At 40.7% G+C, this 14894-nt stretch overlaps 1 protein-coding gene across 1 annotated transcript in view; it reads left to right on the forward strand.

Annotated features, from left to right (window-relative positions):
- Positions 1-14894, forward strand: part of LOC122811950 (calcium-binding protein 4-like) — a 300582-nt gene that overhangs the window by 254949 nt on the left and 30739 nt on the right. The window contains exons 3-4 of the mRNA XM_044084143.1: positions 4890-5024; positions 13174-13283. Of these exons, the coding sequence (XP_043940078.1) occupies positions 4890-5024; positions 13174-13283 (245 nt within the window). The remainder of the gene's footprint in view (positions 1-4889; positions 5025-13173; positions 13284-14894) is intronic.

Raw genomic sequence — 14894 nt, forward strand, 5'->3', positions numbered from 1 at the left:
GGGCAGCACTCTGCTGGGATAGATATTTGCCCTTTTGGTGGGGAGTGGGGGAGTTTGCACTGAACCTGTCAGCTAGGATGTTGGCAATGTCTGTGGGTTCGGTGTATTTTTTGTCATTTTGGACTAATTCTGAGCATATCTGGGAATTACCACCCAGGTTCCTAACATAACTAAAGAAAGCCTTGTGATTATCCTTAGTGTCCTGTGCAATTTTTCTCTCGAAGCTGGCCTTAGATGATTTTATGAGTGCCTGTAGTTTTTTGCTAATACTGATCAGAGATGCCTTCCCTTTTTGGAATTTTGCTCTATCATTTAGTAGCTTCCTCCTTCTATTGTATAGTTTGTTTATGGCTGGGGTCCACCAGACAGGACGTCTGCCTTTGGAAGATTGGGTCTTGGTTTTATTTGGGATCGCATGATCCATGCATTCCTGAAGGTGTTCATAGAATGCGTTTATAAAGGATTCTGCAGTCTGGGCCGTATTTTCCACAGGCCCGGGGGCTTTGAAGGATTCCACCTCAGTTTTGAGGAGTGTGAAATTTGCTTTAGAGAAGTTTTTCACTGTGGTTTTCTGGGCAGGGGGTGGTGTCGGGATGTGAATATCCAGTGAGATTAGTTTATGGTCTGATCTTACCAGTGAGGGATACACTTCTGGTCTGGAGCATAAAGTCCCCATGTTGGTGATGATCAGGTCCAGTATGTTTTCCCCTCTTGTGGGAGTGGTAACAAGTTGTTCCATAGCATTTGAGTTTATAAATTCTATGAACCTTTGGTCTAGGGTGTTGGAGCTAGAGTAATGCTCCCAGTCTATGTTTGGGTAGTTGAAGTTGCCCAATATAATGGTGTTTGGAGAGATCTTCATATTTTCCAGTGGTCTCAGGAAGGCCAAGTGGGGTTCCTGGGTTAGGGAGGGTGGTCTGTAGCAGGCTATAAACTGGAAGGCTGTTTTACCCACTGTTAGTTGCACATGGATAGTCTCTGATGCTTCGTGCTGTGCCACCAACCTGGAGGTGTGGGTATCTGACGAATATTGATACTCCCTCTCCTTTTGTGGTTCGGTCCAAGTTTTGGGGCCGAAAAGCATGGTATGAGGTATAACCTGGTAGTGCTGGGGTGCTCTCGGGAGCCTTGAACCAGGTTTCTGTTACTGCACAGATATCGATGTTCTCCATGCTAAGGAGAGTTTTGAGTGCATGCATCTTGAGGTTTAGACTTCTGGCGTTGAGTAGCATTACTCTTAGTTTCTTATCTCTTGTGATATCTATGGAGTGGATTTGTCTTTTGAGCCTTGCCTAAAAAAGGCACTATGGGGGTAGCAAGAGCCTTTGCCAATATCCGAAAGCCCAGGGGTGACAGGTGCAAGCCGTCCCTAGTGAAGCATTGTGGCTTGTCGAGCATGCCATCCCAGGCTGACAGGCATTGGATCCCCTTTGACTGACACCAATACTTAAGCCAATTGTTGAAATTGATCATCTTGTCTTCATATTGTGGCATCATTCTTGGTGAGGGTAAGATGCTACTCAAGGTCAGGGTCATACCGGCCTGGGCCACATGCTCAGAGAGCTCCTCTATGTCTCTTTTCATGTAGTCCAGGGAGGTACATCTCAGAGGTCATTCACACCAGCATGGACAATGACTGAGTCATATTTGTACTTGCCTTGGAGTGACCTGAGTGCTTGTGTTATGTGGCGGATCCTAGCACCCAACAGGCAGCTCACCATGACCTTCTCTTTGTTCAGCCTGGTGAGCGGGACGTCAGTGTGCCTGATGATAGAGTCACCTATTACAAGTGTATCAGGTGTGTTGTTTAGCCTTAAGGGCTGTGACTGTTCGGCACACTGGCTTTGTGAGCTATGTGTTGCACATGTTTTGTTTTGGGGTAGCGGTTGCTTGGGTGTCTGATTTGGAGGTTTCTGCTGCTTAGGCAGATTTTTATTTAGAGCCTCCGAATATGTTTTTGTGTGTTTATGTGTTTGGTTTGCTGTCGTGGTAGGTCTATGTGAGATTGGAATTGTACTGAGTGTGGTTTCCTTCTCCTCCTGACTGGTTACGCCAATACTGAGTTGAGAGAGCTTAGCCTCCAGTTTGGCTATATGGATGCATCTCTCACATGTGTTGGAATTTGTTGGGAGGAGGAGAGGGTTGTCTGTGTACATGAGGCAGTTGTAACATTGCCTCAAGATTCCCAGATTCACCAACTGGACCGGAGAGAAGATTGACAACTGACCTTTGGACATGCTAGAATGGTATTGGGAATTCCTTTATAATTGAAAAAAAAGGGCCAATGACTCCAACACAACTTGAATAAAATGACACATGAATGCTTACTTACTATGATGTAACAATTACATGCAATCAGTACTTTCCAGTCTTTTTAGTGTGATAATTAGTCCCAGTGTGTCACTATTGTCCATGGCAGCCTCCTTTCAGTATCCAATCAAATCTGCATTATATTTAGGAGACAGTTGTCTTTTGCTGGGTTTTCTTGCGGTGAGTATCCCCTTCCTACTGACACACTCACAAAAGTTTATCCCTGACCTGGTCTAAGTTTGCATCATAAACAGGATCCTCAGCATGACTGGTGCTGGTATGACAATGCCACTAGAGAGTCAGATACCTAACAGCATCTTCATGCTAAAGCTTGAGGTTTGATGACCCTTGCTAGTATGTGACAGAAGGTAAGGAAGAGAGATAACTATCTTTATAATGCACTGCAGCTTATAAATGGTCTCTTGTCATAACGTTACTGACCATCCCTCTCTTCCATTTATATTCAGTCTCCTTGCATGGATGCAGCACATCCCACGTGTCCAGTATACTCTATGAAGGGCTGTCATCTGTTTGCAACCTTGGCTCCATCCATCCCAGTCTGACATGCTCTTCCTCATTCTGCTTCCCCTGGTTTTATTTCTCATGCTTAATACTTGCAAGCTCTCCTTTATGATGTCATATCCCCAGGATATATTCCCCACACTTACTCTCACTTCTTACTTTAAGACTTGTTTAGAGTAGCTAACCCAATAGTCACAGACTCACCCCCTCCCTCATATCATTGCTGCCACCTTTCTTCAGCCCTTGCTTACAAACATGATGTATATTAGTAGATAATATCTGTAAAAACTGATGCAATGATCCATGTGGGATGCACTAAAGTCATGTTCATGGGGACAATGATGCCTGGTCTCTTTAAATCCATATGTCTGACTTGGAAACTGCCCAGATTATTGGTATTAACACTGATTTCTTGCTAGTGGTTTTTTGGTTTATCTTATGTGTTATTTTCAATTGCAGCACAGAGGACCAGCTAATGTATGCGAGCTGGTACTGTATTGACATGCATGGCTTTGTTGGAGGTTACATGCCAAGAGCAACATGTGACACAGAAGCTCAGAGCATGTGAAGCATAGCCATAGGGAGCAGTACACATGGTCACATGAGCATTCTGCACTAGACAAATAGACATAAAGCCCAGGTAGCAACACTATCAGATGAGGCACCAGGTAGCAAGGTGTACATGCCTTCCACTGCAGGAACTAGGCAGTATGGAAGCATGGCATCAGAAAATGAATACACTGAGGGAGCATATACACACAAGCCAGTGCATTGTATATTGCACAAGGGCACAGTGGTGACACCTGACTATGCCCAAGGTTTGGAAGCACCTGGTTTTACATAGACAATACTACAGGCATAGTGTGGCTCAGTATTGTAATTCTGAATCTGTAATAACAAGTCCTGCATTTGCAAAAACAAAACAGCAAATGTAAAGAAGAACAGTAACTTTTTATGATTAAATTGAAATGATAACATAAGCAGGAATACTTTTCTAATAAAATGCATGAATGTGCTGCAGAGATCACACATACAAAATCCTGTTCAGTTTGACATGGTAATTAACATTTGCTGGCTTTTTATGTTGTTAAATTGTCTAAGTTATATTTCTTCTCATCACTGAAACATGGAAAAAAGTAAATCATTCAGAAAACACATTATGTCGCACAACACACAATGTTTCAAGGAAGTCAGCCAGGTGAGTTGGCTAGTATATTTATCACAATGTAGCTTCACATTAAAATAACATTTTGTTACTAGCTCTGTGATGCAGAGTGAGAACAAGCCTTGAGTGAGATCCAGACAACTTGGGTTTAATAAACAAACTTAGCCCCTGTGGAGATACCTGCGAAGATAGGGATTATGTGGCATATTTGCTGTTCCACCTTTCCTGAAGATGGAGGAGAAATTTTCAGTTTAGATCTAAATGTCATTGTGGAGACCATGGACTGTAGTCCTGCAGTATGTGCATTGCATATGTGCACATACAGTAATAGATGGGAAATTAGGTAGGGCATAGCCAAAGTTCCTTTGCAGCTGACAGGGATGGCATTCCACTATGTCATCCTGATCTTCTCTCCACTTGCTTGTCAAATACTTACATAAAAGATTTCTTTATTTGCAACGCCCTGTCCCTAAGGGCTAAGCAGAACAGGTGTTGGTGATGTCAGAGCTGCAGATTCAAGAGGGAATCTGCAACAAGGTGGAAGGTAGATACTCGCTGAGAGAACCAAATACATAAAAACAAAAAAAAAACAAAAAACAGAAAATGCCATTTGTGGATTAACAATCTCATCTGTACATTTCCTTTCAAAAAATTTCACAGTGGCATCTCAAAAATATATCTCCATTTTGTATACATTTTATATGCTGCAGAAATCTAAACAGAATACCATAATAGCAAACTAAGCCAAGAATCATACTTATTTTGATTCATTTTCAAAGATGGTTCTGGTGGTAAGGATAGTTCATGTGCAATATTTTCAAGAAAAAATAGTATTTACTTTGTAGCAATCAACTCATAACTATTTTTATTCTCTTTCTGCAATGAATAACAGAGCTGAAGGAGGCATTCCAGGAATTTGACAAGGACAAAGATGGCTTCATTAGCTACAAAGACCTCGGGGAGTGTATGCGAACCATGGGATACATGCCGACAGAAATGGAGTTGATCGAACTGTCACAGCAAATTAGTATGTTTGCACTGTTTCCTTTCTTGTGTCACATCATATTTTAAATTGACTCTAAGAAATACTTTGAGTACAAAACATTTTCCAGGCTATTGCATCAGTGAAAAGGCCTTCAGTTATTATAAAGTCTCTGTACTGAAATCCTCCTACAGGAACTTGTATTTCAGTATGTTATTGGCGATATCCTTGGTTATCACAGTAATCAGTGATTACTTCATTAGAGTACGCCATCATAATATGACAATTTGTTAGACAAAATGTTAAATGTATTTTAACACAAGAGCAGAATTGTTAATTTAACATAATGCTGGTAACTGACACATGAAATGTAGACTGTTTTTTAATTCCTTTTAGTACTATAGTTTGAAGTCTCATCCAATGTCTTATTACTGTATGTCTGTACCTGCCTAAATACTTATCTTTTAAACTTCACCATAAATAATTTATTTATGTAAATAGAGGAAAATGTTTTACAGATCATCTCCATTTTGATGTTCATAGGTTCATAGGTGCGTACTAGGCTAATGGTTCTAGGGCCTTTACAAGCCTAGCCATAGGATTACCCTGGCATAGTGCCACCCAACCTTAGTTCCCAGTGCCTCTGTCGAGTAGAGCCACTGGTGTTATCCACGGGGTGAATTTTCTTTTTCCCATCCACTCATCAAGATTTCTCTTGAAGAGGGTCAGCTAGGTGCTCTGCTTGACATGTATTGGAAGTCTGTTCCATAGCATGGGCAGCCTCTGGGTTAAGAACCTGTACCTCCAGCATGTTCTGTTAATTGTGATAATGAGGTTGAGGTATTTGGGGCATGTGGAGCAGAGGGATTGGGATTTCTTTAGATGTAGTATTTCTAACAGAGCTGGGTCAGACATGGCTTTGTAAGTCAAGCAGAGATCGCCTCTAAGTAGGCGATATGAGACAGAGAATAGTTGGAGTTTTTTTAGTCTGTCCATATAGGACAAGTGTTTAAGGCCTAGGATACTTTTTGTGAGGTACTTTGTGGCCTCTCCAGTTGTTGCAGGTGTCTACTGAGGTACATGCCAAATGGGACATTGTACTCGATGATTAGCCTAATGAGGGAAGAGTAGAGGGAGACAATGACCTCTTTCTTCCTGGATGCAAAACCCTTAGTATTGAGATGTGCCACATAGAACGACATTCTGACCACAGTGGCAATGTGGTGATCAAAAGAGAGGTTGCTGTCAACCTGTTCATAGGTTCATAGGTAGGTACTAGGCTATCTGCCCGAGGGCATTTATAAGCCTAGCTAGAGTGTGTCAGCTTTTGCCACCCCATTGATTAATTAACTGAGCCTCTGTCAAGAAGAGCCAATGAAGTGATCCCAGGGGTGTATTTTCTGTTACCCATCCACTCGTCAAGGTTTCTCTTGAAGAGTGTTAGTGAAGGGCTCTACCTAATGTAGTTAGGAATTTTGTTCCAAAGCATGGGGAGTCTCTGTGACAGGAATCTATCCCTCCAGCATGTTCTATTTATTGTTGTAGTGAGGTTTAGCTCACTAGAGTGAGTGGCTCGCAGTGACTTGGATTTCTTTAGGTGGAGCATGTCCATCAATTTTGAGTTGGACATGACTTTGTAAGTCAGGCAGAGATCACCTCTGAGTAAGCAATATGCCATTGAGTACAGCCAGAGTTTTTCCAGTCGGGCTGCATAGGACATATGTTTGAGACCAGTAATCCTCTTGGTGAGGTACATTTGTGGTCTTTCCAGTTGTTGGAAGTGTCTTGTGAGGTACATCCCAAATGGGGCATTATACTCTATGATGGGTCTGATGAGTGACGAGTAGAGGGGCAGTATAATCTCTTTATTTCTAGATGCGAACCCTTTAGTAATTAGATGGACTACATAGAAGGATTTCCTAACTACTTTGGCAATATGATTGTCAAAGGAGAGATTACTATCTACCTGGGTCCCCAGATCTCTTATTGCCTCTTCTGTATTAAGGGGGCTGCCACCTACGTGGTAATTCATGGATGTTTTGTTTTTCCCAAACAGGATGACTATGTATTTTTTGGCATTTAGCTTGAGACCATGACTTTGACACCAGATGTCCTTCTCAGTAAGGCCCTTTTGGAGAATGTCCGTGTCAGCCGGAGAGTTAATTATGGCTCTCAGTTTGCAGTCATTGATGAACTTGGTTAGCCATAGTCCTTTTGTGTTTGCCTGTACTTCTGAGAAGTATATGCTGAACAGTAGGGGTCCCAGGACCAAGCCTTGTGGGACACCACTTGTGACTGGTTTAGTGTCAGACCTGGAGCCCGCTATTCTTACCGTGTGAGTTCTGTCTGTAAGCCAGTTGGCAACCCATCTCGTGATGTAGGGGTTTGTGTTCAGGCTGGTGAGTTTTACTACAATTCCCGAGTGGGAAATGGTGTCAAAAGCCTTGGCGAGGTCAAGGTAGGCTGTCTGAACCACCTTCCCCTCATCTATGGCCTTGGTGACTGTCTCAAAGAAGTCAACCAGGTTGAGTAGGCATAATCTGCCCTTAACAAAGCCAAACTGGGTTGGGTCAAGTGTTTGGAGGTTCCAAATGTCTTTGTTAAAGGGTTCCATTATGATGCGCTCCATAGCCTTGCAGACCAGGCTAGTCAGGCTCATGGGGCGATAGTTACCAGGGTCAATTGTGGCCCTTCCTTTGTGGAGCAGAATATCCATTGCTGTGCACCATTCTATGGGTACATAGCCTATGGTGAGGCTGAGGTTGAACAGTGTGTTTAGGTGGGGGGTTAGTTTGTTCTGTAGTTCGTGCAAGACGCAGCCTGGGACACCATCTGGCCCCATTGATGCTGTGCTTTTGGCTTTTGAAAGGGCTGTTTTCACCTGTGCATCTGTGATTTCCCGGACACTACACTTTTCTGGTATTGTTGTGGGCCCTTTTGGGGGTGAGAGGGGGGTGAAGTTTGCACTGAATCTATCTGCCAGGATGTTGGCAATATCAGTATGTTCAGTATATTTTGTGCTATTTTGCACTAGCTCAGAGCATATCTGTGAGTTGCCACTTAGATTCTTGACATAGTTAAAGAAGACTTTGTGGTTATCTTTCAAATTCTTTGTCTTTTTTTCTTTCAAGGGTAGCCTTGGATGATTTTATGAGGGACCTTAGTTTCTTACTGATACTGATCAGGGATGTCTTTCCTTCTTGGGATTTGCTTTTTTTCTGAACTAGTTTCCTCTTTCTATTGCATAGCCTGTTTATGGCGGGGGTCCACCAGACTGGTTTCCTTCTCTTAGGGGAGTGAGTCTTGGTTTTGCTAGGGATGGCATGATCCATGCATCCTTGTAGGTGCTCATAGAGTGCATTTGTAAAGGTTCCTGCATCTTGGACACTGTTATCCTTTAGCGTGGGGGCTGTGAAACATACCACCTCTGTCTTAAGTAAGGTGAAGTTGGCTAAAGAAAAGTTTTTCCCTGTGTTCCCACATCTCTTATAATGTCTTCTGTGTTCAGTGGACTACCATCAATGTGGTAATTCATGGGAACCATTTTTTTCCCAAAGGGGATGATGACATATTTTTTGGCATCGAGCTTAAGGCCATGGTTCTGACACCAGTCGTTGGTCACAGTGAGGCCATTCTGTAGGATGTCAACATCACTTGGGGAGTTAATAATAGTTCCCAACTTGCAATCTTCTGTGAACTTTGTCAGCCAGAGTCACTTCATGTTGGCCTGGACTTCAGAGAAGTAGATACCAAACAGGAGAGGACCCAGGACCGAACCCTGTAGGACTCCACTTGTGACTAATCGGCAGTCTGACTTGAAGTCCGCTACTTTCACATTGTGAGTTCATCTGTGAGCCAGTTTGCAACCCACCTAGTGATATAGGGGTTGATGCTAAGCTTAGTGAGTTTTTCTATGATTCCTGAGTGGGGGAATGGTATCAAAAGCTTTGGCCAGATCAAGGTAGGCTGTATTAGCCATCTTGCCTTCATCCACAGCTGTGGTGACTGACTCAAAGAAGTCGACCAAGTTGAACAGGCATGATCTACCCTTCACAAAACCAAACTGTGTGGGATCCAGAGTTACAAAACAAAACTGTGTGGGATCCAGAGATATATTATTCTATTAAAGATATCTGTTGGGCCACTCTTAAATTCCTTAATGATTTATTTAGTTATTGCATTTAGCAACTGTGTTTCTAATAAGCTAGAAGCCATTTTACAAGTTAGACCCTGACTGAGGTGTCAGAAATACAATGTGTAAAACACAATAAGGTTTTAGTACACGACTAACATAAGGAACAGTCTAAAACAAAAGAAACTTGAATATGCAGGCATCAGCTCAACCAGGATATAAAACCAAACAACGAAGGAAGATAGTTGAATAAAATTTATTGCACACAGTCCAAAGTATTAAGTGCTTTCGAAAAATCTTCATCAGAATCATTTTAACACAGTAAAGCACCACATATAAATATCCCACCCTTGAATACATAACCAATAAATTGTCTCCTTCAATTAAAAAACCTACACAACATTTTAAAGCAACACACATGCTTGCATATTTGAGCTTGGTGTTTCCTGTGCTTTTCCTGTGGTTCTACAGTCTAAAACAAAATAAGGTGTGCAACTACTACTTGTAAACAGTTGTAGGACGTAACTGACAATATAAGCTAAAATGAAATAACTGTGAGAATAAAAGAGTATATGGAGTAGTGAGTAGGGGGCTACAAAGAGCAGAACGAGATGTGAAAAGGAAATAGAAGAAGAAGCTGAGGAAGGGCAAAAGGACAAGGGTACAAGTAGAAGGCAATTTCAAAAGAAATGAAAAGAATATAGGAAAATAGGGATGAAAAGGTGTAGAGCAAGTTAGAGTGGGTATGGAGAAAAGGACAGAAGGAACAGGGGATGAAATATTGGTGAAGAGAGTATCAATATTCTAAAACAAGAGGGACTCATTTTTCAATAAGGACAGAGCCATGAGAGAGCAGAGTTAGGAGGGAGACGGTAAGGGAGGAGAAAAGAAGTATGTACAATGAGATGAATGCATGAAAATAAAAGTTTTAACAGATAATTACTTATGTTTAGAGGTGGAAAGGGACTGGGAGTCAAAAAACAAGGAATGTTAGGTATTATTGTAGTATCAGGTTTTACTAGAGAACATATGGAAATCATTGAAAAATTAAAATTTATTATCTGAAAAGAAGGCTATTCAGTTTTCCAGGTGCTGTCAACAGTAAAGTTCATGTCATTTAGGAGTTAGGAAATATTAGATGTAAGAGATATTTAGATGTCTGCAGCATAGAGACAGTAGCAGTTCTTCTGACCAAATGCACATTTTTTCAATCAAAGAAACTGTGTGCTGGTTTCACTGAAGGTTCAATTCACCAAATGTTTGGTATTCTAAACTATTATTTTTTTTCCAAAAAAGATAAATTTGGTAAATATATGGGGTGGGATTGTGTGTGTGAGTGTTTGCAGATTTGGGTAGGTGTATGGGTAAGGGTTAGAGAAGGAGACAGATTATTATTATTATTTGTGGGTTGGGGCTGTATATGCACACATGTGAGTGTTTAGTGTTGGCACCTGCCATATGTAGTGTTTCTGTTAAGAATTTTTTTTCAGAAAGTAAGGTGCAGGTTAGGGTCAGGGCCAGGATTAGGTTTAGCAGACATGAGTAAGGTGGTGCTGGGGAGGGGGGTGATGAAACCCTCCCTCCATCCTTACTCATGCTTGCTAACCCTAATCCTATCCCTATCCTGAAACATTACACCCTGAAAGCTCCTTTCCATAACAGAAACACTATTCAGATAATTCTAATCTGGTAGTTTTATTTTCTTTTTTTTTGTGATGGGGGGGTTGTTTCACTGAAAGCAAAATTAGATTATTTGTCTGTTTTGCAGTTGTAAATGGGTTTGATTGGGTTTGTAATGTTTTCAGATGGATTCATTTAAAGGAGTATAAGTTTCTGATACTATGCATTTCTATAGGTTACTTTTAGTCATTTTGATGTTCAGAATGTTTTGCTTAGAAATTGTTAATTATACTCCATAGAAACATACTATGCCACAAAGGAGTTCAACACTGTGATTTAGGACCATGCAGATCACTTTGATTACTATATATTCATTATGCAGTCTGAATCATAACTACAGGAGGGAACAGAACATCACAGAGTTGTGCTTGCAGCTGTTAGCTTAAGCAGCAAGTCGAACAGTTTTGGGATACAGCACAGTAGGTTTAGTTTAGTCTTGTTGAATTAGAGATGACAGAAGAGGAACTCTATAAAAAAGTACAAACAAAAATGTGAGAAGCAGCAAGTGTTAATATGGAATAAGGAAAAAGATGATGTTTTATTTTGAAAAGCTTCCCCAAATTCTTTTTTAGTCTGAATTGCAGAAAGTGATATGCATTCAGAGAAGGCAATATGGATCAAGGGGACCACCTACATTTTTGTATACACCACCGGACTGGCATACCCTAGACTCTGGTAGAGGGCCATCCAACACCACCCAGGGCATGGGAGCACCACAGGAGAAGGTCCCACCTTACACTGTATGTTTAAGAAGTAAAGAGCAATCAGTGTACCATCTGTATCCACTGAAACAGATAGCTTCGGTTTATGAGTACATTATAACAGGCTGCTTCTGAGAGGCCAGTCTATAGGCAAGGTATACACCACTGTCATTAAGAATAGGTGTGAAAGATAAAAAATATCATCAGCATACTAGATGACATTTCCTACACAGTTCCCCAAAGGGAGCTGAATACTGCTGGGTGTAGTATCAGCTTCTTTGGTCTTCTGTTGATGGCTGGGGTCTGACAAAAAAATGACCTAACTTTACTCCTTGGGTTGAATACATGGCAAGTAATATAGTCCAGAGTGCTGTAGTCATAGTTTACAGTTCAATAGCATTTTAATAGCTCAGAGTAGTAGGCCATATTGATGACTTTTGAAAATTTTTAGAAAACAGCTGCAGTGCCCTTTCCCAAAGCAACATTAAGTAGGATGTGACTATTAAAGTCACATCACGTGTCACCTCCATAGTCATGTCTAAAGCCATGCAGGTAGTCAACAAATATATCTTAAAATGAGCAAGTTTAGCAACTGTTGGCAAGTATCCTTTTCCATTATCTTTGTAAGGGTATTAAAAGACTAAGGTAGGCTGAAACTTTTTTTAAGTAGACAAAGAATACAGTTTTGTGGAGTTTCAGTACCATTCCAGCCTTTCACAAAGTCCATTTTTTTTCTTCCATGAAGCTGTTGAGAATATTAAAGTGAGAAATGACACTGGCTGGGACAGCCTTACAGATGGCTATAATGAAAGGTTATTGACTAAGGAGGAAGCCATAATGTGTACAAGACGTAAGAGTCCCACAGACATAATTAGTTGGCAGTGGCTTGAAATGGGCAGGAGGACACAAATGGGATTAAATGGTAGGGGAACAATGACCTAGAATGGAATGGAGTGATAGTAGCAAAAGGCAGGGGTAGTCCCTAACAGGAGAGACAACCAGTGGCGAACGAGTTGCTGAAAGGTGTAGCTAGATTACTAGACAGAAGATAAAAACTCTTAACTGAACAAAGGCCTTCCATTTGGACCTCTTAGGAGTCATATCATACCCATGCAGATTTTTTAGAGGCATTAAAAAAAAGAACTTCCAGTTTCTAAAAATTCTGAGCTTTGTATTTGGTATTGACAGGAGTTCATGAGTCATCTGAAATGCAGATGATTAAAAATAGGGTTTCCTTCATTGCATACACTGTTCGGAACAAGGTTTATCCTTACATGAAATCATGCAGTTGTTTGTTTGTCCAGTTGAAGTCATACTCTTTCCATTCACTGTGTGTCATTTAAATGGTGCAGTAGAGTCAAGGCAGGGAAATACACACAGGCACTACCTAGAGAAGCAAAGATACCAATAATAGGCCAGAAGATTTCAGACAAGTAGTTACTGAAGAGGTGCACACCTGGCCCAAAGGTACCTTAAAGTTACTTTGTAATTGCAATCATTTGTTTGCCCCCCCCTTCCTGATGATGCCTTGGATGTTTACACTTTCTGTATCTCCTCCCTTTTTCTCCATCATGATTACTTTTTATTTGATTTATCTTCCCCCTTTCATGTCTTTTGTCTCATTCCTCACAGCCTTTTAAAGTCACTTCATCCCACTCTTTTCTTTTTTTGCTCTTTCTAGGTGGCGGACGAGTAGACTTTGATGATTTTGTTGAGCTGATGGGACCAAAAATGCTGGCAGAAACAGCAGACATGATTGGAGTAAAAGAGCTACGGGATGCTTTTCGAGAGGTAACTGAATGATGGTTGCAGCTTTTCTGTGTGTGTGTGTGTGTGTGTGTGTGTGTGTGTGTGTGTGTGTGTGTGTGTGTGTGTGTGTGTGTGTGTTGACCTACATACATGTTATGTATCTGAACATGTCATGTTTTCAGCAGAATAATCCTCTGCTAAATAATTCTAAAAAAACAGTGTTTTGTCATTTACAAGTTATTAAAGAAAAAAGTGATTGCTGTACAGTCATTTGAAGGTAATGAAAGTGAAGCTAAAAAAAAACATATTTATTCGTTCTTGTCAGTTCTGTGTTCTAGCTCAGTAAAATCTTTAAGACATTCAGTAAAATGCTTCTGGCAGATTAAGAACCTTATCTTTGTTATGTTCGTATGACTATGGTATGGAAAATGAACTAGGATCACTGAAAGCTGTATAGGGTTGTGGAGATCAGAGCACTTTGTAAGTAACGCTTCTCCTGAATAGTAGCCCAGAAGTGCAAGAAAAGTGAAACCCCATGGCAAGTATAATAAGAGGGGCAGATCATCAGGTACAAGCACAGTGAATGTTAAAACACAAGAAGTCTAAGATACCATCTTTGTTTAGTTTGGCAGAAGAATTTTGGGATAAAGCAGGAATGGAAATCATACCAGAAGTAGGCAAAAACCAATCAACACCTGAATGTTCCAAAAAACAAAAGGAAGAATACAAGGAAAAGAATCACATAAGAAGGAAACAAATGAAAAGGCCACAAATCTAGTGGCAAATGCGGAGATCTTGTGGAACAGCCTTGTCCTGACCAGAATGTTTTACAAGGATGGTTAAGGAGAGGTGAACTGAAATCAAAAGCTAAAAATGGTGGTCTAGGACAGTGGACTACATGCACATTAATTTACAAAGTCCATTGAAAACACTGGAGAAACAAACAAAGGCAGGTTCTGTAAAACAAAACTGGAAACAGTTGCCAATGTTGTTGCTGGGTATAATATATAATATAGTTATAGCAGGGGATCTGTATACTGAAAAGCACAGTAATGTGGCAGGACTGCTGCACTGGGGATTGTGCAAACACTACAATATAGAAGAATCAGACAAGCATTAGAAACATGAACTACCAAGCTATATACAGAAAATGATGGATTTTATATCACGTGGAATCATTTCTGCCAAAAAAATCAGATACAGCAGCCTATTAAAAAAAGACAAAAGTAGTGATGATCATTGAAATTGCTACACCCAATGATTACATCATCTTATGGACAGACAGAGGCACAATATCATAAAATACAAATATTTGCAATGGAAATGAGACCAATGTGGAAAAAATACACAGACAGCTCCAATAGTACTAGAAGCAACAGGTCTAATAAAAAAATAATTTACAATATTACTTAAATATGCTACCAACACATGTAACCCTGTTTGAATTACACAAGTGGGCAATTCTGGGCACATTGCAGATGCTGAGAAGACCACTCTTAGCTAACATCAAAGACTGAAACAATACTCATTTCATGAGCTCTAATGGTACCCTAACTTAGGAATGGGGGACATTCCTGTCATGCTATTACAAATGCAAAACACTAGGAGAAATTCAAACTCTGGACAGCTGTAAAAGAAAACTTCTTTGCGTTC

The sequence above is a fragment of the Protopterus annectens genome, chromosome 9.part0, assembly GCF_019279795.1.
Source record: "Protopterus annectens isolate FY-2018-M chromosome 9.part0, PAN1.0, whole genome shotgun sequence".
NCBI classification, from domain to species: domain Eukaryota; kingdom Metazoa; phylum Chordata; order Ceratodontiformes; family Protopteridae; genus Protopterus; species Protopterus annectens.